This window comes from Ctenopharyngodon idella, chromosome 21 (genome assembly GCF_019924925.1).
Source record: "Ctenopharyngodon idella isolate HZGC_01 chromosome 21, HZGC01, whole genome shotgun sequence".
Taxonomy (NCBI): domain Eukaryota; kingdom Metazoa; phylum Chordata; class Actinopteri; order Cypriniformes; family Xenocyprididae; genus Ctenopharyngodon; species Ctenopharyngodon idella.
The window spans coordinates 16,292,427-16,314,343 of record NC_067240.1 but is presented as its reverse complement, the minus strand read 5'-3'; the positions used below and the strand labels follow the sequence as shown (position 1 = coordinate 16,314,343).

At 42.8% G+C, this 21,917-nt stretch overlaps 1 protein-coding gene across 4 annotated transcripts in view; it reads left to right on the top strand.

Moving 5' to 3' along the window:
• ankhd1 (ankyrin repeat and KH domain containing 1) overlaps positions 1–20,710 on the top strand; it is a 47,883-nt gene extending 27,173 nt beyond the window's left edge. The window contains exons 3-34 of one of the 4 annotated variants that reach the window (XM_051877975.1): positions 471–594; positions 892–1,039; positions 1,796–1,943; positions 2,106–2,339; positions 4,195–4,289; positions 4,383–4,620; positions 4,858–5,049; positions 5,135–5,244; positions 5,348–5,435; positions 6,023–6,150; positions 6,256–6,399; positions 6,527–6,629; positions 7,675–8,544; positions 9,291–9,424; positions 9,581–9,692; positions 9,783–9,928; positions 10,033–10,175; positions 10,309–10,522; positions 13,589–13,764; positions 13,858–14,020; positions 14,173–14,268; positions 14,358–14,474; positions 14,613–14,778; positions 15,603–16,107; positions 16,410–16,565; positions 16,747–16,896; positions 16,984–18,638; positions 18,932–19,096; positions 19,213–19,467; positions 19,579–19,754; positions 19,876–20,040; positions 20,125–20,710. In XM_051877975.1, the coding sequence (XP_051733935.1) occupies positions 471–594; positions 892–1,039; positions 1,796–1,943; positions 2,106–2,339; positions 4,195–4,289; positions 4,383–4,620; positions 4,858–5,049; positions 5,135–5,244; positions 5,348–5,435; positions 6,023–6,150; positions 6,256–6,399; positions 6,527–6,629; positions 7,675–8,544; positions 9,291–9,424; positions 9,581–9,692; positions 9,783–9,928; positions 10,033–10,175; positions 10,309–10,522; positions 13,589–13,764; positions 13,858–14,020; positions 14,173–14,268; positions 14,358–14,474; positions 14,613–14,778; positions 15,603–16,107; positions 16,410–16,565; positions 16,747–16,896; positions 16,984–18,638; positions 18,932–19,096; positions 19,213–19,467; positions 19,579–19,754; positions 19,876–20,040; positions 20,125–20,184 (7,376 nt within the window). In that variant the 3' untranslated portion in view covers positions 20,185–20,710. Of the gene's footprint in view, positions 1–437; positions 595–876; positions 1,040–1,795; positions 1,944–2,105; positions 2,340–4,194; positions 4,290–4,382; positions 4,621–4,857; positions 5,050–5,134; positions 5,245–5,347; positions 5,436–6,022; positions 6,151–6,255; positions 6,400–6,526; positions 6,630–7,674; positions 8,545–9,290; positions 9,425–9,580; positions 9,693–9,782; positions 9,929–10,032; positions 10,176–10,308; positions 10,523–13,588; positions 13,765–13,857; positions 14,021–14,172; positions 14,269–14,357; positions 14,475–14,612; positions 14,779–15,602; positions 16,108–16,409; positions 16,566–16,746; positions 16,897–16,983; positions 18,639–18,931; positions 19,097–19,212; positions 19,468–19,578; positions 19,755–19,875; positions 20,041–20,124 lie in introns of all 4 variants that reach the window. The other 3 variants (XM_051877973.1, XM_051877971.1, XM_051877974.1) reach the window with 3 other exon arrangements.
• Positions 20,711–21,917: the final 1,207 nt, after the last annotated feature.

The window sequence follows — 21,917 nt, the reverse complement described above, 5'->3', positions numbered from 1 at the left end:
TTTTATTTTCCCAATATACTGTATACATTGTGGACTGAGTCTCTGCCCCATTACTGGCATACAGGGCTATAGAAATACTAAGGAATAACGCATTCAATATGGACTAGTGTCCAGTAAACTGCAAATTTAATTTTGTCCCCACCTTAGTTGGTATCAACAAACTGCATTATCGGTCAACCTCTAATAAATATTTATTTAACGACAAAATCATTATTATTATTTGAGCATTGATAGTGTTATGCCATTCTGAAACTCTGTGGGAGCTTTGAAATTTATTTTTAGACATAAGTTAAGACATTACTAAAACTGCATGGTGTGAATTTGGCTAACCGACCGTTGTATTTCCTGTGTGTGAGTGTGTTGGGCCTGCACTAACCATGGATGCGTTTGTTCTTGCTGGATGGCGTGTGGTGCTGGTGTGGGGCTGGATGCTGCAGGCATTGGTAAACTCTCCACTGCCGATGGCAAAGCCTTTGCAGATCCAGAGGTGTTACGCCGCCTGACGTCGTCAGTGAGTTGCGCGCTGGATGAGGCCGCCGCCGCCCTCACCCGTATGAGGGCCGAAAACACACTCAACGCCAGCCAGGCCGACAAGTAGGCATCTTTTCTCACACATACGATTTCTCCTCCTGTGTCCACACATCATGATGCAACACTCATGTTCAACCAGCAAGAATTACTACATTAAGGCTAAAAGCTAAGCAATATTAAATGTGTTTTAAGCTTTGTCTCAGTCTGAATGTTTAAAGTGCACTTGATATTTGAAACCTCTGTAATTAGACACAAGCAGCTGTATAGGTGGTCTTGTTCCTCCATGAGCTTTGAGTTAGAGTAGTTAGCTTAGCTTCGCCTGCACAGTCGCAGTAATTGTAGTAGTCTGGTTATTTTTAGCCGTAGCCTGGCTGAGGCCTGCTCGGACGGCGACGTGAATGCGGTGCGGAAGCTGCTAGACGAGGGACGCAGCGTCAACGAACACACAGAGGAGGGCGAGAGCCTGCTGTGTCTGGCCTGCTCAGCTGGATACTATGAGCTTGCACAGGTACCGTGTACAGACTCGGACACTTATGCTAGTGTTTTGTGCTACCAAACTTCCAAGCTTGAAGCTTTCCTTTCAGTTGCTGACAGCCAAAACAACTCCTTGTCAAATGCATAAATGATTAATAAAAATAAAGATAAAATAATAATAAATAATTAAAATCAAATGAATAATTGAAATGTTAAGGATGTGTGTGTAATTTCAGCACTTAAAGCAGCATTGAACTGAATTAAAAACATTTTCAAATAAATAAAAAAATAAAGCAATATATACTATACAGCAAATCTCCACTGTGTGATTGTTTATATCACAAAATGTAAACTATATAATTGCACAGCTCTATATATAAAGTTGGAAGTATATTTTGTCCAACTTTATCCATGTACATTCTGTACACTCAAAGAGGGCAATATATACTGTATAGCAAATCTCAACTTCTTGTATTGTAAGTGCTATACAAATAAACTTGGCTAGTCCCTGTTTATGATTTTTGTCATTCTGATATTATGTATTATCAAAGCTACTATCCTTGCTATTCATACCTTGATACCTCGAATAGATTGTTTAAAAAAAAAAAAAAAAAAAAAACTTTACACCCTATTTCCAGACCAATCTTCCCATTCCAGACTGCAATTGGTTATGGTGCTGTTAGTGGTGAAGAAATTACATGCTTTACCTTTTAATTTTCAGTTTTAATTGAAGCATGCACTGGTTATCTGAGAAGAATGTTTTAGTTGATTTGAGTTTGACGGGTTGTAGGTCTTGCTGGCCATGCATGCTAACGTGGAGGACAGAGGGATCAAAGGAGACATCACGCCACTTATGGCTGCTGCAAGCGGTGGTTATGTTGACATCGTCAAACTGCTCCTAGTGCACGGAGCCGATGTTAACGCACAGTCCTCGACAGGTACAACAAAAAATAGCCTTTTTTTATTTTTGTTAAAAACAACGGTGATATGAAAATGGGCTTAAATTGAACAAAAAGAGGACCTTTTCATTCTTGTGCAAACCTACAAATGCATGCTTGCAAACACACCTTGTTCATTCTTTGTCTTGCCCTTTCTTGCAGGTAACACAGCCTTGACATATGCGTGTGCAGGAGGCTTCCTGGATGTGGTAAAGGTGTTGCTGAAGGAGGGGGCTAACATTGAGGATCACAATGAGAACGGTCACACTCCGTTGATGGAGGCTGCCAGTGCAGGCCACGTAGAGGTCGCTCGTGTGCTCCTGGAGTATGGCGCTGGAATCAACACACACTCCAACGAATTTAAGGAGAGCGCACTCACACTCGCCTGCTATAAAGGTGCATCTCATTATATAATAGACTGTTTACACAAGATAATAATCAGATTATGGTCTTATTTTGATTGTTAGTGCATTAACATGATTCCCATAACCAGATTAAGAAATTTTCAGGAAATTTGAATGATAAAGTAGCCATATGCCTAGTCTGAATATGCCATATGCCTTTTCAGAAAATCCACTGTAACAGTTTCAATGTGCAGATAAACATGAGTAATCAAAGGTAAATCTTGGTGATATTAAAGGCACACTATGTAAATTTTCGCCACTAGAGGTCGCTTATTCAAAACAAAGGCGTAGCTTGATGACGCCTTGATTTCACAGAATCATGGGAGGTGTTGTCTTCACGTCTACAGTTGGTGGAAAAGAATCAGGACGGGACTCACGCAGAAATCATGTTCATGGATTAGATTATTAATGTTACTGTGGTATGGAGCAGAGCAGGGCCGAGCCGAATGCTGTGCGAGCAGAAACGAGGCCGCTGGAGCGATTGCTAATGACAGACGCGTGCGACACATGGCTCGAGAGCAGCAGAACTTTTATTATGCCACAGTCCCTGCTTCCGCTTCTTCCGGTCATGCGTATTTGGGGTAAAGCAGTACTGTTTTATCAAATTAGATACATTTGTGTGTTGAAAGTTGTTATAGTGCTACTCTGCGTTTGCTTGGTGGCTAGTATGAGACACTTGTTACACACCTGCAGTAAGCTAGATCGATATTAGGCATGGTAAAACATGGTATTCACTGTAAATCAAGAAAACGAGATTTAAACAATAAGACTTACTGTGTTCAGCTATATAACATGATTAGTTTTCTGTCGATGAATGTATCCAAACAGTTGCTCACCTTTCTAATAAAACACATAATATATTAAAACATCTTTGGTGCTTCCATGGTTTCTACAAAATAAAACCAGAAAACGAGGATAACGCGGGTATGATGTCATTGATAGGTGATGCACGGACAGGTCCGTGTCCTGGTTAAAATTGCTTATTTCTCTGGATTTAAAAATTCTTGGAAACATTTGGGATAATGTAAGTACAGAAGTCAACAAAATATAACTTTGTTCTAGTGGTTTTTGGATATTTTAATCCAAAAATTTATGTATTGTGCCTTTTAAATACAAGAAAATGGGTGACACTTTACAGTAAGGTTCGTTTGTTAACATAAACTAACCATGAGCAATACATTTGTTACTGTATTTGTTAATCTTTGTTAACGTTCATTGTTTGCTCATGTTACTTCAGTGCATTAACTAATGTTAACAAATACAACTCTTGATTTTTAATAATGTATTAGTAAATGTTGAAATTAACATTAACAAAGATCAATAAATGCTGTAGAAGTGCAGTTCGTTATTAGTTCATATTGACTAATGTAGTAAACTAATGTTAACGAATGAACCGTATTGTAAAGTGTTACCAGAAAATGTTACCAAATTGCATTTTAATAAATAGTCAGTTTCTAGTAGAGAATAGCGAGGAGAAAAATTTGAAATATGCTGTTTACGTGTACACTACCTTTCAAAAGTTTGGGGTCAGTAAGGTTACAAAAGATTATTTCATGTTGTTTTTTTGTTTGTTTGTTTTTTTTTTTTTTAATAAAATTTCTGTTCATCAAAGGATTTTGAAAATAAATAAATTCACAATTCTTACTGACCCTACACTTGTGTACCAGAATATTCCAATAACAGTGGATCATGTTATTACTGTCTTTTCATAAAGAAGACTTAACCAGAATATAGACCTTTTTTGGACAATTCTGTTCATTGGAATAGTATGCCCAACTGTATATTATGAAATCAGTCTGTTTAGTACATTTTGGGGTGATATTGACTGTATCCTGCCTGTTCCTCAGGGCACTTGGACATGGTCCGGTTTCTCTTAGAAGCAGGAGCTGACCAGGAGCACAAGACAGATGAGATGCACACTGCTCTCATGGAGGCCTGCATGGTAACAAGCTTTTATGTACACAGTCTTGTAGGTACTTCGTCTGATGTTTGTGTTGGTCTTTTGAATTGTTATTCTTGTGGTTGTCTCGTGTAGGATGGGCATGTGGAGGTGGCACGGCTGCTATTGGATAGTGGGGCACAGGTAAACATGCCTGCTGACTCATTTGAGTCGCCTCTAACGCTGGCTGCCTGCGGGGGTCACGTGGAGCTGGCAGCGCTTCTGATTGAGAGGGGGGCCAACCTGGAGGAGGTGAATGATGAGGGCTACACTCCACTGATGGAGGCAGCTCGTGAGGGCCATGAAGAGATGGTAGCGCTGCTCCTGGCACAAGGTACTGGGGTCATCTCAGTTTCATAGACTTTGCCCATAGGAATTAAGTCAATAACACACAACCAGAATCCATTTAGAAAAGTAATTCTGTCTCAAAAGGATGAGTTAGCAATACAAAGCTTGCATTGTTAAAAATGTCTGTTTTCAAACTCTGACTGTTTTCTATGCTACATTTTCTTTGCAAGTTCATTCTTGTTCGCCAACTGAAAATTGTTCTTTATTGGTTGGTTGGTCTTAGGTGCAAATATTAACGCTCAGACAGAGGAGACGCAGGAGACGGCGTTGACTCTGGCATGTTGTGGAGGCTTCTTAGAGGTGGCTGATTTCCTCATCAAAGCTGGGGCGGACATTGAGTTGGGTTGTTCCACCCCACTCATGGAGGCTGCACAGGAGGGGCATCTGGAGCTGGTCAAATACTTGTTGGCTGCAGGTGAGGCTTTGCTTTCGATGTAATTCTTGAAATTTCTTTCTCCTGCCTATGAAGCAGTGTTCACACTTTTTTTCTCTCTGTTCAGGAGCTAACGTCCATGCCACAACAGCCACGGGTGACACAGCTCTGACATACGCGTGTGAGAATGGACACACGGATGTGGCCGACGTGCTGCTGCAAACAGGGGCTGACCTGGTTTGTGGATTTACCATGATTGCATTTTTATTACTTTTTGAGTTTAAGTTTTTCATTTTGAGTTAAAGCCTGATTGGTGGTGACTGGTGTTTTTGTTTTTCAGGAACATGAATCAGAAGGGGGCAGGACTCCACTGATGAAAGCGGCCAGAGCAGGACACCTGTGCACTGTGCAGTTTCTCATCAGCAAAGGCAAGTTGTAACATACCAAACTAGGGCTGCAACAAACAGTCGATGAAATCGACAATTTATAATAATGAAAATAATGAATTTCATTATTTATAGTTTCGTTTTGCCAAGTTGCTCATCCCAACAGCAAATGAACAATTCGATGTCACTGTTTTTGCCATAGTAAAAAACACTACCGCTCAAAAGTTGCTGTTCAAAGCAGTCTCTTGTGCTCACCAGGACTCTATTTACTTGATCAGTAAAAACAATGAAATATTGTGAAATATTAACATAATTTAATTTTTTTTAAAAAATATATATATTTATTTAAGGGCTCAATGCTAATGTTTTTTTTTTTCTCCTGGCCCGGTTAGGCAGGTGGTTAAAATTTTTACTTGCCCTGCCAAACTTTTCAGTGGCACCACCACAAAAGTTAGTTTTCGTTGTTTATGGCCATTGTAACCATGCATCATAATAAACAAGATTATGACACCAAAATTTTAGATACCAGAGAAATTTGTTTTTTAAATAATTTTATCAAATGATGATGGACTACAAATTACATTTTATGTCTGCTTCTGCCCCCTTCAATTACACATTTATGTCTGCAGGTGCTAATGTAAATAGAGCCACAGCCAACAATGATCACACAGTGGTTTCTCTGGCTTGTGCTGGGGGCCATCTGGCTGTGGTTGAGCTGCTGTTGGCCCATGGTGCTGACCCCACCCACAGACTAAAGGTGAGGGTCTCACAGAATGACACTGCCCAGATGCTAATGGGTGTTGTGGTCACACAAATTTTTTTCAGTCCCTTGTGTTAATTAGAGTTTCTCTTCTACTCACAGGATGGCTCCACGATGCTGATTGAAGCTGCTAAAGGTGGTCACACTAATGTGGTGTCCTACCTGCTAGACTACCCAAACAACATCCTGTCAGTCCCTGCCCCAGACCTGTCCCAGCTCACACCGCCCTCTCATGACACTTCTCAGGTGAGCAGAAACATGCTTTACACTATCCAACAGTTTAAGAATCACTACATAGTGTATGTAGCATGAACATTTTATATAATAGTTTACACTTTTATTTAATAGATTGTCAATTTTGTTTTACGTGCAGGCCCCTCGAGTCCCATTCCAAGCCCTGGCTATGGTGGTTCCCCCCCAGGAGCCAGACAGAGTGCCCTCCACCATCCCCACGCCCCCACCCGTTACAAGCAAAGGTTAGTTCGACTAAAATGTCTAGAGTTATTCTAATCAGTTGGATGTTTTCTCAAAATGACGTACCAGTTATACTTATAAGTGGCCTATAGTCATTGTTCTGACTGTCAGAGCAGTTTGGTTTTTGTGTGCATATCCAATCATATTTAGCAAGGGTTGAAATGTTGAATCCTATTCAAACCACATTTCTGGAAATCATTTCAGTCTGACTGATCAGATTTTGCATAGTTTTTCTGCTTATGTCACTTTCTCACACCACACAAAATGTAAACGTCAGATGTTTTTGTAGGAAATATGATAAAACTCAGTGTAGAATCGAGGTTGTGTTGTTGCAAAGTGCATTTTCAGCACATCATTGCCATAGAAATCAATGAAAGAAAGAAAACGAAAGATTGAAACGTAACACACAAATAGGATCTGAACAGTTGCGATACACGAGTACAGCAAATCATTTAGATCAGATTCCAGTCGAATATTTGGATTTGGACTGACGGTGTGAACATAGCCTTTATGAACTGATATTGGATCAATTCTCTGCCATTTCACAAATGAAGAATCCACTTTGTTTTCTGTGATCTTATCACGATTGAATGATGCTTGGCCATGTTAAAAGGCAGCTTACACAATGCACTCTAGATGCATTGTGATAGGATCGCTTAAAAAAATCATTTGAAGATGGTTTTAGATTTTGAATATTTAATGTAGGTGTAAATGCAAGTGTTATTGCTATCCATATTCAGATAGTTAAGTAATATGCCGGCTTATTTACGCCGCAAATTCTCGTATATTCTTCTGCTCTCACAAAAAGACAAGACACTGTTTTCACAGTTTAGATGCATTGGAATGGAAGTCTAGCTGCAGTCCAGCTAAAAACTTTTTGGATATGAAGTGCTTGTTAATCTCAGGTGTAAAGGGGGCCCATGAGTATCGAAATGCAGTCAGTTGAGTAGAAAAACTACACTGTTGATGAGTTGCACAGTATGCATGATGTCTGATTAATATCAGCTTTTTGGGTTGAGCATTAGTTTGTTTTGTTTTTTCTCTTAGGTGCGTCCAAGCAAAGACTGAGCTCCCTTCAGAGCAGCTCTGTGGCTTCGGGTGGCTTAGACGCTGACCTGCTGCCACCCTTTCACACGTACCAGCCTCTGGAGTGCATCGTCGAGGAGACAGAGGGCAAGCTGAACGAGCTGGGCCAGCGCATCAGTGCCATCGAGAAGGCCCAGCTGCAGTCGCTCGAGCTCATCCAGGGCGAGCCGCTCACCAAAGACAAGATTGAGGAGCTAAAGAAGAGTCGTGAGGAGCAGGTGCAGAAGAAGAAGAAGATCTTGAAGGAGCTGCAGAAGGTGGAGCGGCAGTTGCAGCTGAAGACGCAGCAGCAGTTCACCAAAGAATACATGGAGACCAAGGGGCTCAAGGAGGAGCTGGGCCAGGCGGCAGGGGTGGAAATGCCCGGCACCCCCCTGCCCCTGCAGGCCACACAGCTGGGCTCTGACAACGAAAGTGAGGTTATTCGCAGAGAGGAGGACCACAGGCCCACCCCTACCAATGATGAGGACGAGGAGGATGAAGAAGAGGAGGAGGATGAAGATGACGTTGACTGTGCCAGACTGCCACAGGTGGATACCATTCTGAGAGAGGCAACACAACCGCCGTCACCTCCGCCACCTCAGAACCAGGCCCTCCAAAGTCCCCCTCTGCAGACCAGCTTCGTTCCCATTCAGCCTCTGGCCCTGCAGCAGTCCACAGACTTCAGTAACGCAGAGTACCCGGGAAGCAGCAGCCCAGACCTGCAGAGGGTGTTGCTAGGTCAGCAGCTGACAGGGTTGGGGCCAGGGCTTCTTACACAGGCACCCGATGGACTCATGGTCGCCACACCCGCACAGACGCTCACAGATACGCTTGACGACATCATGGCGGGTGAGCTCTCTGCAACTAGGGCTGGCTTTACTTCTTTTAAGGATGACAGCCAGGGATAAGAAATGAATTAGCTACATTGCCGTTGGCAAATAATCAGCCTTGTGGCTTTTAGCTCTCTTTGATTATGCTTATATTTATGAAAGTCTACTCCCAAAAATTGACTAAAATATCTTTTTAGAAGATGTACACATTTAAAATTCACAGTCTTTCTCTTCTGGGACCAAAAATAGTGATGACCACAAATGGGCGTATACAAATTTATGGCCAATCAAATACTTTCTAGAATGGGAATATTCCTTCCCTAATATAAGCTGCTACTGACTAGCAATAGTTGATTATGATTCATGACTTTGATGTAAGCTAAAAATGTTTGGGAATATAAAAAAGGGTATGAGGGAATGTCCAGCCCCAACTTTTTTTCCCAATAGGAAATTCATCAGCAGTCTTCAAATTAGCTGTAAATCCTTCTGTTTTTAAATGCTTTTTATTTTTAAATGTAGTGATTTCAGTACAAGGATACAATATTATTAACTGAAATAAGTTGAAGTACTAAAATTACTAAAAAAAATAAAGCTAAATAGAAATATTAAAAAACTATACCTAATACAAATGGCACGATTACTATAAAATACTAAAACATCAAATAAAACTAGTAAGTAAAGCTTAATTCAAAATATTAATAAATATTATAATAGTTTGTAAAAAAAAAATACTAAAATACCACTGGTCTGTCTCTGTCTTTGCAGCTGTGAACAGCAGAGTGCCTGTGGTAAACACTACAACTTCGCCCTCCCCTCAGCCATCCGTACAGACGCCCATCAACACAGTCTCCCCACCCTCCATGCTCCCTCTTTATCCCTCAGTGGACATTGACGCACATGTAAGACCGTCTTCTTTGCATGTAACATGAACACAGCAATCATATAACACAAATGGCTGCTGTGGAGCATTTGTAGACATGATAAAACTATGCATCAAATTGTCCATATTTGTCTTTAAGTGACATATTGAAGCATCTTTATCTTTTCCCCCTCAGACTGAGAGCAATCATGACACGGCACTGACCCTGGCCTGTGCAGGTGGCCATGAAGAGCTTGTCTCAGTGCTCCTTGCTCGTGGGGCCAACATCGAACACCGGGACAAGAAGGGTAAAAGGCTCTTTGATTTGTTGCATGAAGTCTTATCTGTATGGTAAGATTACAGAGATGTTGAGTGCCGCTCTACATGTCTGCCTACAGGGTTCACTCCCTTAATCCTAGCGGCTACTGCGGGCCATGTGGGTGTGGTGGAGATCCTGCTGGACAAGGGAGGGGACATTGAAGCTCAGTCTGAGAGGACCAAAGACACCCCTCTGTCCCTCGCCTGCTCAGGTGGCAGACAAGAGGTACCCTAACAGTTTTAGCTCCACCTCTTTACCAGAGAAGCTTTTAAACCCTCTAAAATGCCTCAAAGACTTGGAAGTGCATTAATTTATCTCCATCTTTGCAGGTGGTGGAGCTGTTGTTGCTTCGTGGGGCTAATAAGGAGCACCGTAACGTTTCCGACTACACACCCCTCAGCCTGGCGGCCTCAGGGGGCTACGTCAACATCATCAAGATCCTTCTGAATGCTGGTGCTGAGATCAACTCTAGGTCAGAACATTGGCTACTATTGGTTTGTCTTAAGACTTCTATTAGGAAGCATTAAGACACTGTATCAACTCTTTTCTCTTTCTCTTTTTTTTTTTTTTTTTCCTCTTTCTCTCTTCCCTTGTTTCTCTTTCAGGACTGGCAGTAAGCTGGGCATTTCTCCGCTCATGTTGGCGGCCATGAACGGCCATGTGCCTGCGGTGAAGCTGCTGTTGGACATGGGCTCTGATATCAATGCACAGATCGAGACCAATCGTAACACAGCACTGACCTTGGCTTGCTTCCAAGGCCGAGCAGAGGTTGTCAGCCTGCTGCTGGACCGGAAGGCCAACGTGGAACACCGTGCCAAGGTCTGTGTTCAACTTACCATGTTGTTACTTGGGCAGTGAGGTCCTTGAGTAGGGCTGCACGATATTGAAGAAAAATGCTTAATACAGTAATGACAATAATGCTTTAAATGTGTAAAATCTATTTAAATCACATTTAAATATTTCAAAACTGAAAATGATATAACCAACATAAATGTTCCATGTTTTTGGAACTAAATAGTCAGCTGCAGGTGCCTTGGGCTTTCACACTGGGTACGTTTGCTGTGGTCCGAGCGTGATTGTTCCTGGTGTTAGTCTGATTTCACACTCAACTTGATTGTCAAACCCTGGTGCATTTGCGTTTATCTTACACTATCACAAACATGCATGACGCACGATAGAAAATGGGATGCGGGTCAATATTTTGTTTTTTGTAAATTTGGTGCTGTTATACGCAGCAGACACTTGGGATTACTGTATGTGTGTCTCATGAAGGCGGTTTTCTGCTGCTTGCAAATGGATTCTTTTAATAATATACACTTTATTTAAAGGCGCCTTTCAAAACACTCAAGGACACCGTACAGTTGAATGATAGTCATAAAACAAATCAAGACACAATACAACAAAACAACAGCTATTTAACATACAATATTTAAAATTGATCAGAAAAAGCTAATTTAAATAGGTAAGTTTTAAGACGTGATTTAAAAGTAGCCAGACAATCACTTTCTTGTAAAGATTGTGGAAGAGAATTCCAGAGACAAGGAGCAGCACAGCTGAACGCCCTGGACCCCATAGTGACTAAACGAACAGAGGGTACAACAAGAGAAACCGATGAAGAAGATCGAAGTGTACGCTTCAGGGTGTAGATATGAAGCAATTCGGAGAGATATGAGGGTGCAAGATTGTGAAGAGCTTTGAAAGTGAGAAGCAGAATCTTGTACTCTACCCAGGAAGCCAATGTAGATGATAGAGGACAGGAGAGATATGCTCAATGGAAGAGGTTCTAGTAATTATACAGGCAACTGAGTTCTGGACCAATTGAAGTTTATGAAGGAGTTTGTGAGGTAACCCAAATAGAAGAGAATAACAATAATTAATGCGTGAAGTGACTAGAGCGTTTACAAGAATGGCTGTGGAATTGGATGAGAGAAATGGACGAAGACGGCTGATGTTCCATAGGTGGAAATATGCAGACCGAGTAATATTGTTCACATGCGTTTCAAAAGACAAAGTACTATCAAGGACGACACCCAGACTCTTAACCTGGGAAGATGGAGAGATTTGAGGAGACTTATGATTTAAATTGTATACAGTTGATGCGGGGGAGAAAAAAAAATAAAAAAATTACTTGAGTGGAAGAAACATGCATGGTTACAATTTGAAAAATCTCTTTTAAGCCGGGCATACAGTGGCTGCAACCCTACAGCTTGTGCATACACTGACACACACACACTCTAGTTATTTTTGTTTAAAGGAATGGCTCTGATGTTCTCTGCTTTTCACCAAATCATATGCGCACTCTTCTTTTTAATCTTCTTTCTTTTTTCTATCTGAAGTTATACCAGCAACATTGAAAGCACCAGTCTCTGTGTTTAGTGTGAAAGCTCATGTGATTGCTGCTGGCTCGCCGTGCAGTACATTGCAGTGTACCAGCTGCTTTGACGCAATGATCAGGTTAACTGGCTCACAATATGTGCAGTGGCTCACAACCTTCCAAGTGTCCGAACTTGCACATTGTACTTAAGAGATGTCTAAAAGATGCGAGTTGAAAACCTAGCGTGTGTTGAGTTTAGAGGTCGACCGATATGGGTTTTTCTCTGGCCGATGCCAATATTTAGAAATCAGGGCAGTCGATTGCCGATATATGATGCCGATTATTTATTTATTTATATATTTATTTATTTATTTATTTATTTTTTCTTCATCTCATAAAATCTAACAGTTAAGTAATAAGAAATTATACAGAAAATTGCTTAAATTAAACATTTATTGAACAACACAAGCCTCTCCAATCAGTACACTAAAAATAATTTATAAATATTAAATACACGAAACAGGTAATCAAAAATCTAGACTGTCAAATTAACTTAGTAGTAGCCTAATTCATAGTAATAATAATACATGGCTCAACTTTTTAAGCACCTTCTCAAAACTATTCTGAAGCATGCTTCTAATCTGTAAGTCAAATAGCCATAATCTAAGTGATAACAAATATAAGAGTTCACCCATTTTACACAGCCTGCTGCTCATAACTGCATAGAGTGCACTGGCCACGAGCGATGATGTCGTGGAGGCTATGTGTCGGACCCACAGAATATGCACGTTTTAGCCAGAAATTTCGTCTGAATTGCACGTTTCTACTTTCACATGCAAATGACTTGTTGCACTCATGATAAACATGGTCGCCATCAATTCTAGTAGGCTACAACGTAATTAGTCTTTCTAAACGGTCTGTTTTCCCCTGCCATCGTTAGTTGAAGCTGTGTTTCAACAAGGGACGGCTGCAGAGTGCGAGTTGCTCCGTCTCACACGCAGCCTCAGAGGGAGAGAAATTCTCCAGTAATGTACAGAAACAGAATGGATAACGTCAGAGTTTATCTATACAACGCAGGCTTGTATAATAATTTAGCCGCTGGGCTCGTTACCAGGTTTTGGTACCGGCGCCTACCTGTAGCCTAAACTACAGCTGGTTAAAGGCTCGCACACCCCGTCCGCTTGCAGGACGATCCGCTTGTACAACAGGGCATGTGTGAGTGACTTGAGAGCTTCAAAACAGCAGTCCACTAAATCCGTTTTTCCGCGCTCACGGACAAATAGTATACTTTGAAAGGCTTGCGTGCTCAACAGTGCGTGAGATGCAGCGGAACACAGAAAATTAAGTATAACTGGTCCTTTATGCCGGTGGAATGGCAATCACGCCTGCCTATTAATCGGCCTAATTTGCAGCACAATCGGCCGATGCTGATTAATTAAAAAATGCGGAAAAATCGGGCCAATATATCGGCCGGCCGATCAATCGGTCGACCTCTAGTTGAGTTGTAGCAGAATGTTTGTTCATTACCTTAATATTAGTTTTAATGGTAAGGGGACCTTTCCTTCCACTAGACTGGCCTCACCCCTCTCATGGAGGCTGCGTCTGGCGGTTATGCTGAAGTGGGCCGTGTTCTGTTGGATAAAGGGGCGGATGTCAATGCCCCTCCAGTTCCCTCCTCTCGTGACACCGCCCTCACCATTGCTGCAGACAAGGGCCACTACAAGTTTTGTGAGCTTCTCATCAGCAGGTGTGTTTTAAAACACCGGTAGTGTACAGTACCAGTCAGTCCTCTCTCCAGAATATAGTGTCTCATGCTGCTCTTTCCGCTCTGTTAATATAGAGGGGCTCACATTGATGTGCGAAATAAGAAGGGGAACACCCCTTTGTGGCTCGCTGCTAACGGTGGCCACTTTGATGTGGTGCAGCTGTTGGTCCAAGCTGGGGCCGATGTGGATGCAGCCGACAACCGCAAGATAACCCCCCTCATGGCAGCGTTCCGCAAGGTGAGCATTGTGCCATGCCTTTCATAGAATTTTTGGATATCTTGGCTTTTGACTGAATGTCACTGGTGCTTTGCTGCTCTTTTGTAGAAAAATAATGACTGATGATGATAAACTGAAATATGTCTTTTTTTTTTTTTTTTCTTTTTTTTTAGGGCCATGTAAAAGTGGTGCAGTACTTGGTGAAGGAAGTAAACCAGTTCCCATCTGACATTGAGTGCATGAGATACATTGCAACTATTGCAGATAAGGTATAAAAGATCAATGCGGAGATTGCTTTGGAATATACCCTTAAAGGATTGTTTCCATTAATTGATGTGTTCACATTGCCACTCTGCAGGAACTGCTTAAGAAATGTCATCAGTGCATGGAGACCATTGTCAAAGCCAAAGATCAGCAGGCTGCTGAGGCGAACAAGAACGCCAGCATTCTGCTTAAGGAGCTTGATCTGGAGAAGGTTTGTATCTTCTGATGACCAGTTAGACTAACTATTGAGCTAACTAATTGGTTAAGGTTAACTAATTGATTTTTATATTAGTCACAACATTCTGCGTATCATGGTGAACTTAGTTCTTCTCAAATTGTTTCTTAACAGTCTCGTGAAGAAAGCAAAAAGCAGGCTCTGGCAGCAAAACGGGAGAAGAGAAAGGAGAAGCGCAAGAAAAAGAAGGAAGAGCAGAAGAGGAAGCTGGAGGAAGAAGATGCAAAGGTGAAAGAAGTGTTCTGTGAGATGCAGGATCAGAAGGAGGACTCTGCAGAAGGTGAGGAACACCTTGTTGGTTTATGTCTGATATCATAGAAATACCTATCTTCAGCTTTATTTATTTTTTTAATGAAAGAAATTATGACCTTTTTAGTCATGCACTGAAATACCGACATAGCAACAAAAAAAACTGGATTGACTGAATTGGTGACGTTTAGTTGGCGCTTTGCCTATGCCATGTTTTGGCTCATCTATTTTGTGCACGTGTGGATAAACTAAAAAAAAAAAAGCCATCTGTGTGGATGCTATGGCTAGGTTGAAATTATGGATTTCTTGATTTCAGTCTATCTTCATTTTGATGAAACAATATCATTTCTTAAATCCCAAGATCTATCTTTTAGTCTTTATCTCATCCAGTAAACGTAATAAGCTTTGTGCTTTGTTACTTTTTCCATATGAAACAAGACTCACCTTTAAAATGGTCAATTTTATCACACTATTCCAACATTTTTTTTTTTTTTTTTTTTGCCGCTCTTTAATATGGTGTGACAGTTTGTTTTAGCTGCCTCAGTTCATGTGAACCGCGACCCCGAATTAAAGTAGAAACATAATTAATAATGATTGAAGCCAATCATGATGATCAAAAATCATAGCCGGTATCGGCTGCAAAATTCCTGATCAGAGCATTCCTATTATTTTGATTTATTAAATAAATTTGCTATTAACAATTAAATTATAAAATAATTTAATACTAAATTTCGATTTCTTCTTCTTCTTATTATTATTATTATTATTATTATTAATAATAATAATAATAATAATAATAATATTTATTTTTTTATTTTTACATGACTAACCTTTTGTCATTATTTTATCCCACAGAGGTGGAGGTTCCCATCGAGCCTCCAAGTGCTACCACCACCACAACCATCGGTATCTCCGCCACCTCCACAACCTTCACTAACACTTTCGGCAAAAAGCGAGCCAATGTGGCCACCACACCAAGCACCAATCGCAAAAACAAAAAGAACAAGACCAAGGATTCACCTAGTGAACCCATTATACTTCAGGACCCACAGGTGGCACTGGCACAGCAGAAAGCAGACAAAAATAAGATCCACGGAGAACCTCGAGGGGGTGGGGCGCCGGGAGGAACCAGCGACTCTGATAATCTAGATAGCACCGACTGCAACAGTGAGAGCAGCACTGGCAGTAAGAGTCAGGAACTCGCTGACCTGCCTTCATCATCATCTTCTTCCTCCTCTGCCCCTTCGGTACTTGCAGGTTGTAACCAGCCCCTCATCGCAAGTGAGAAAAGACATGGGCTATCGCTGCCGGGCTCTCGTGAGGATAAGATCACGGTGTCCATCTCCAAACCACAGCAGAAGTAAGTTAATGTACTTCTGCTTGCCACTACCACTTACCAACACTACTTAGCGTTGTACAGTTGTTAGCACTACTTAGCAGACAAAGTTACTGCAAAATATCATCATTACCTCACCATCTTACAGAGAACAGGCCTTTGACAGATCTTACCAGTTTATTTTCTTGAACTTTGGTAGTAAGCGTTTGTTGTAGTCTGACAAGTGATTTGACAAGATATTGCATTTCCATTTTGCAGATTTTTGCAAAAAATAATTTTTTGTGGGAAGATGATTAAACTTCTTGTTCTATTCACATTTCTAACAGATCTCATGACATCAACAGTGACTTGACCCCCAGTTCTTTGCCCTGCCCGTTCAAGCCCATTTCACTGCCAGTCACCTCGCCCAACATTAAGATGAATCTCACTAGCCCAAAGAGAGGCCAGAAGAGAGAAGAGGGGTGGAAAGAGGTGGTTCGAAGGTGAGGTGCACTTTTTTTGCAAGGACATAAGCCATATCTAGGGATCAAAATATCTTTGAAATATATGGATAAGATCTTTAGATTTAGCAATATACTAAAAAAAAACCTCAGTAGGCAAATTGAAAGGTCTTGGAAAACACCTAGCACTGTGTTATCGAGTTATTTGTCATTTCTCCCTTAGATCCAAGAAGCTTTCTGTCCCTGCCTCTGTGGTGTCTCGGATTATGGGTAGAGGTGGCTGCAACATTACGGCCATCCAAGACGTTACAGGCGCACACATTGACGTGGACAAACAGAAGGACAAGAATGGAGAAAGAATGATCACAATCAGGTAAAAATGACACACAGTTTTTAGGACACTAGTAATTGACTGGTTCACCCTGCTTTGATTTCTTATACTCATTCTCTTGGTTTGCAGAGGTGGCACAGAGTCCACACGGCATGCGGTGCAGCTGATCAATGCGCTGATCCAGGACCCAGCCAAAGAGCTAGAGGACCTGATCCCTCGTAACCACATCCGGCCACCTGGCGCCAACACCAAAATCAGCTCCACCTACACAACCTCCACTGGGGCCACAAGCACTACTGCAGCCAGTTCAAAGGGCCTGCCATCTGTAGTGCCCTCCTCCAGCATGTCGTTTCAGCCCTCCACCAACTTCACAGCTCAGCAGGCTGGCAAGTTAGGCAAAAGTATGGCACCAGGCGTTAGGCCCCCATTTGTTTCTTTGCCACCACTTGCTTATGCTCATCCTCAGCTGGCCCTTCTAGCAGCCCAGACTATGAACCAGATCCGCCACCCTCGATTGCCCATGGCGCAGTTTGGTGGCACTTTCTCATCTTCTCCAAACACTTGGGGTCCTTTCCCTGTGCGTCCTGTGAGCCCTGGTAGTGCTAACAGCTCACCCAAACACAGCGGTAATTCTGCACTGCGTCCCGCCAGCTCTGCTCCAGCCCACACTGAGCATCTTGCTGCTTCTATGTCCAGCACCTCGACTCCCACTGCTTCCACCTCTTCTCCCACCAGTACCGCACCTGTTAACACCCCCACGCCTTCCTCTGTCAGGAAGCAGCTTTTCTCATCAGAGCCCAAGCCTGGGGCTGGAGTTGTTGTGGCCACTACCGGCAGCAGCACTTCCTCTTCGCAAGTTGCTCCCTCTCCCATCAGCTGTGCTCCCACAACCCCTACGACTCCTCCATCTCCATCTGCGCCCATTGCTCCACCTCCACAGCATCCTCCTCCCCCCAAGCCAGAGCCAGCCAGCCTTAGCACCCCAGCTAAAGAGAAGCCTGTCACAGAGCTCGCTGCGCCTGCCACTGGAGCTCCATCTGACGGGCCCAGCCCTTCCGCTTCTCTGCACTTCACCTCATCTCCCTCAGGCCCATCGATGCTAAACGTACAGCCCGACAGCCGGCAGCCGATTGCGTCACACTTCACCTCCAGCACAGAACCCTGTTCCTCTTCCTCAACTCAACCAGGATCATCTCACCCTGTCACACGCCTGCCACCTCCGACCTGCAGCAGCACAGTCACTAATACCAGCAGCACCTTACCTCATTATGCCACCCCCACTGCGCCTGGTGTGACTCCCCGCATGCAGCCACCCACACCCTACTACCCCATGGCTCCAGGGACCCTGCAGGAGCAGCAATCTGTGTTTGTGCCTCCAGGAGCCCCACAGGAGCCCCTCAAACAGCAACAGCAACCTCCATCTCAGCCTAACATGGCTCCTACAGGCATGCCACCTCCCTCACTTCCAATGTCCTCCACCATGGGCATAATAAACGGCTCTCAAATGCACCTGCACAGTGGAAAAGCGCAACTGCCCCCCAACTTTGGTCCTGCAGCTCTCTTCAATCACTTCAGCAGTATCTTCGACAGCAACCAAGTGGGCAACAACCAGGTTTGGGGTGCCTGCCATCTACCTGCACGTACTCCACCGGAGCAGCCCTACAGTGGCCCACCTACCGCCTATATAGGGGGAATGGGGCAGATGGAAAATGTCATGCCTCCTGATGGCTCAAAAGCTCCAGGGTATCGCTGCACCTCACAGCGGATGGTTTCCAGTCCCATTGGTGAGTGCAACCTTTAAATCAAAAGGGTGTCCAGTTGTACTCCGGGAGGGCCACCTTCCTGCAGAGCTTTTGTTTGAACATGCTCCAACACACCCACCTGGAAGTTTCTTGTAGTCCTGAAGACCTTAACTAGCTGGTTCAAGTGTGTTTATTTAGGGTTGGAGCTAAACTCCTTAAGAAAGGTGGCCCTCCGAGAGCAGGATTGGACACCACTATTGCTGATGACCTTGAGTCTTTGTTTTGTGTGGTCAAATCCTCTTGAGTAACGTTCTTGTATTCACTCTTTACCCCAGGAATACACCCCATGGACAACTCCATGTCCTCGTCCACTGCGCTCACCAGCTTTACCACAAGCATTTCTGCCAGCCCTGTGTTCCTGCCAGGTCCTGCTCCTGTGGGCACACCCTCCTTCAGCCGCCAGCACTTCTCTCCTCACCCCTGGAGTGCCTCCACCTCTTGTATGTCAATAAATAAGTCCTTTTAATGCAGATGCACCAAGCACAGCTTCACTTTTTTATAAGACTATAGTGCTCGTGTTCTTTCTGATGGTCTCTTCATTTCTCACTGATTTTAGGCGAGTCTCCAGTGCCCTCTGTGTCTTCCGGGGCATCATCACCTCTTTGCACATCTACGGTGACTCCCGCTCTGATCCAGGCAAAACCTAGTAGCTCCAACCAGCAGGACCGCAAAGTGCCCCCTCCCATTGGAACTGAGCGCCTGGCCCGCATCCGGCAAACTGGCTCTGTCAACCATACCATGCTGCCCACCAGCTACACCCCACCAGTTGGACAGGGTGGCATCTGGTCTTTTGGAGTGGGCAGTGCCTCCGGTGAGTCTGTGACTGAGATGTAATAGGCACTTACAAATTGTTCTACATGTTACGAAATGGAACATATTCGTTCCATTCGTTCCTTAATAAATATGTCTCTGTTCTTCACAGAGACAATGTCAGGCTGGTCTCAGCCCCTGATGGGAGGGCCAGTGATGCACCAGCAGATGCAGGAGCCATCAGCCTTCTCTCAGCACCAGGCTATGGAACGAGATGATACTGGGATTGTGGCTCCTTCTAATACTTTCCACCAACCTTTGCCCACCAACTTCATGGATTTTCCAAAGGTACACTGTACAGAGAATCTCTTTAAAAATATAATTTTGGTTGTTTTATTAGTCCCATTCAAGAAGGAGAATTTTAATTTGTAGTTCCACTGAAAAATCTTTTATTTCATGGACCATATAGGGGCTGCCAATGTCAATGTACGGTGGCACGATGATCCCTCCTCACCCTCAGATGGCGGAGGGTCCTGGAGGCCCTGTATACAATGGTCTACACACTTCTGACCCTGCCTGGAATCCCATCCTAAAGGTTGTTCCCAATTCTGCTGAGAATTCAGACCCACAGCAGGTAATTGCTCTTAGCAGGCCTCAACTGAAATTGTAAATTAGAGCCCCATTTGTTGTCTAACTTTTAAAATCCTTGTTGTTGCAGGTATGGCCAGGCACTTGGGCCCCACATGTGGGAAATGTGCATTTGAATCATGTCAACTAAACAGTGATCGAGAGGCCTAGGAGCAGTAACAAGAAACACGTTAAAAAGAACAAGATAATTACCTAATTACTGAGACGTGGTATTAACCTAGATGTGTCCCCCAAAAAATGTTAAACAAGTTAAGAAATTTGAGAGATGGACACCCTCGATGTGCCTAACTAAAAAGAAAGAATCCAGTGTGGGATTTAACGTTTTTGCCACTGTCTATGAACAAATCGATTGCCTGTTCAACAGGATACATTCTGAGTAGTATAGCCATTTTGACATTTAAGCCCCACGTAAAAGTGTTCTTGGTCAGCAGGGCTCAATAGGACAGTGCGCTATTTATACACGGCCAAGACCTAGATGATTGCGTAAAGAATGAAATCAGACCTTTTAGAGTGGTAAATACCTGTATAATTGTTTACATACTGAAAAAAGGGTTAAAAATGAGAGTAAATTTCATGTCGTATAGTGGCTCTACTTTATGTAGCCTGTATTAATGTGAAATATTTACCTTAATATTCAATAAAAAGTTGGAAATGTATCTGCTGTGTGAAAGTTATTTTGATGAGTTGATGGATTGACGGTTACCAATCATATTGCAAATATGACCATTTCTTGTACAACATGCACATTGCATATTGCTGGTTAGAAAAGTAAAACTAGTGTTGGATGGTAACTCCAAAGAAAGATGGTTCTGGGATGCAACTAGACGACAGTTTTCACGTTTTGAGGTTTCACGTTTGTTGTGAAAATCTGACCTAAATCTCAAGATGACCTACAAGAAATTTTTCATAATTTCTCGTAGGTCAAATGTCTTAACATCCAACTTTGCACAAGGGCAGCACATCTTGTAAGACAGATATAAAACAACTCATATTTTCATGTTAGAAATGCCCAGATGTACTGCCAATATGGCAGAGCTGTAAAGTATTTGAGTAAAGTAAACTTCAGTATGAGTAAAATACTTAAATACTGTTAAAATCAGACTTTTACTCTAGTCGTATTGAAATTGGTAACTTGTAATGGAGTCATTTTCACTGTAAGGTATCTGTACTTTACTCAAATATGGTTTTCAGGTACTCTTTACACCTCTGCAATATGGGGAGGCAAACGGTAACGTTAAGAGGAAGCATATGTAGAGTGGACAAGTCATGCTTTTAGCACAGAACATATTGTTTTGTCATGTAGTTTTCATATCATGTGCCCAGTTGAGTCACTCAGAAAACCTCGTGCAGTTCAAAGAGTTTACATTCCATGAAATAGCTCTAAACACTTGCTCCCTACAGAGGGCCTCAGCGATGCTCGTCAGGGGGGTGGATTCATCTTTCTGATTGGCCAGGTGAGAAATCTCCTCCCTAGCGCGTACCAACCTGTGGAGCGTACAAACACGCAGCGCTACTGCAGATCAAACAAGTCTTTAGCGTGTTCATTAAAGGAAAGAGTTTAGATTTCGGTTCAGTCATGTCAACCAGCTGCGAAGCTTCGTCTACCTGCCCGATTCCAAGCCGCTCCATCCATGAGAAAAGCTGGTCTCCACTCCCGGACAGCTACAGCCAGACTCCAGGAGGAACCGTGTTCTCAACAACTCCCGGTGGTAAGATGCAGACCTAATGTATTTGTTTTTTCGCAGGATGTGTTTTTGAACTAGTGTTTTTGCTATGTTTGTGAGTCTTTCCACATGTTGCTCGAGCACACTTTTTATGACTTGCGCTGATCGTTTGGACTGCGCAATAATAACGCCAGAGACA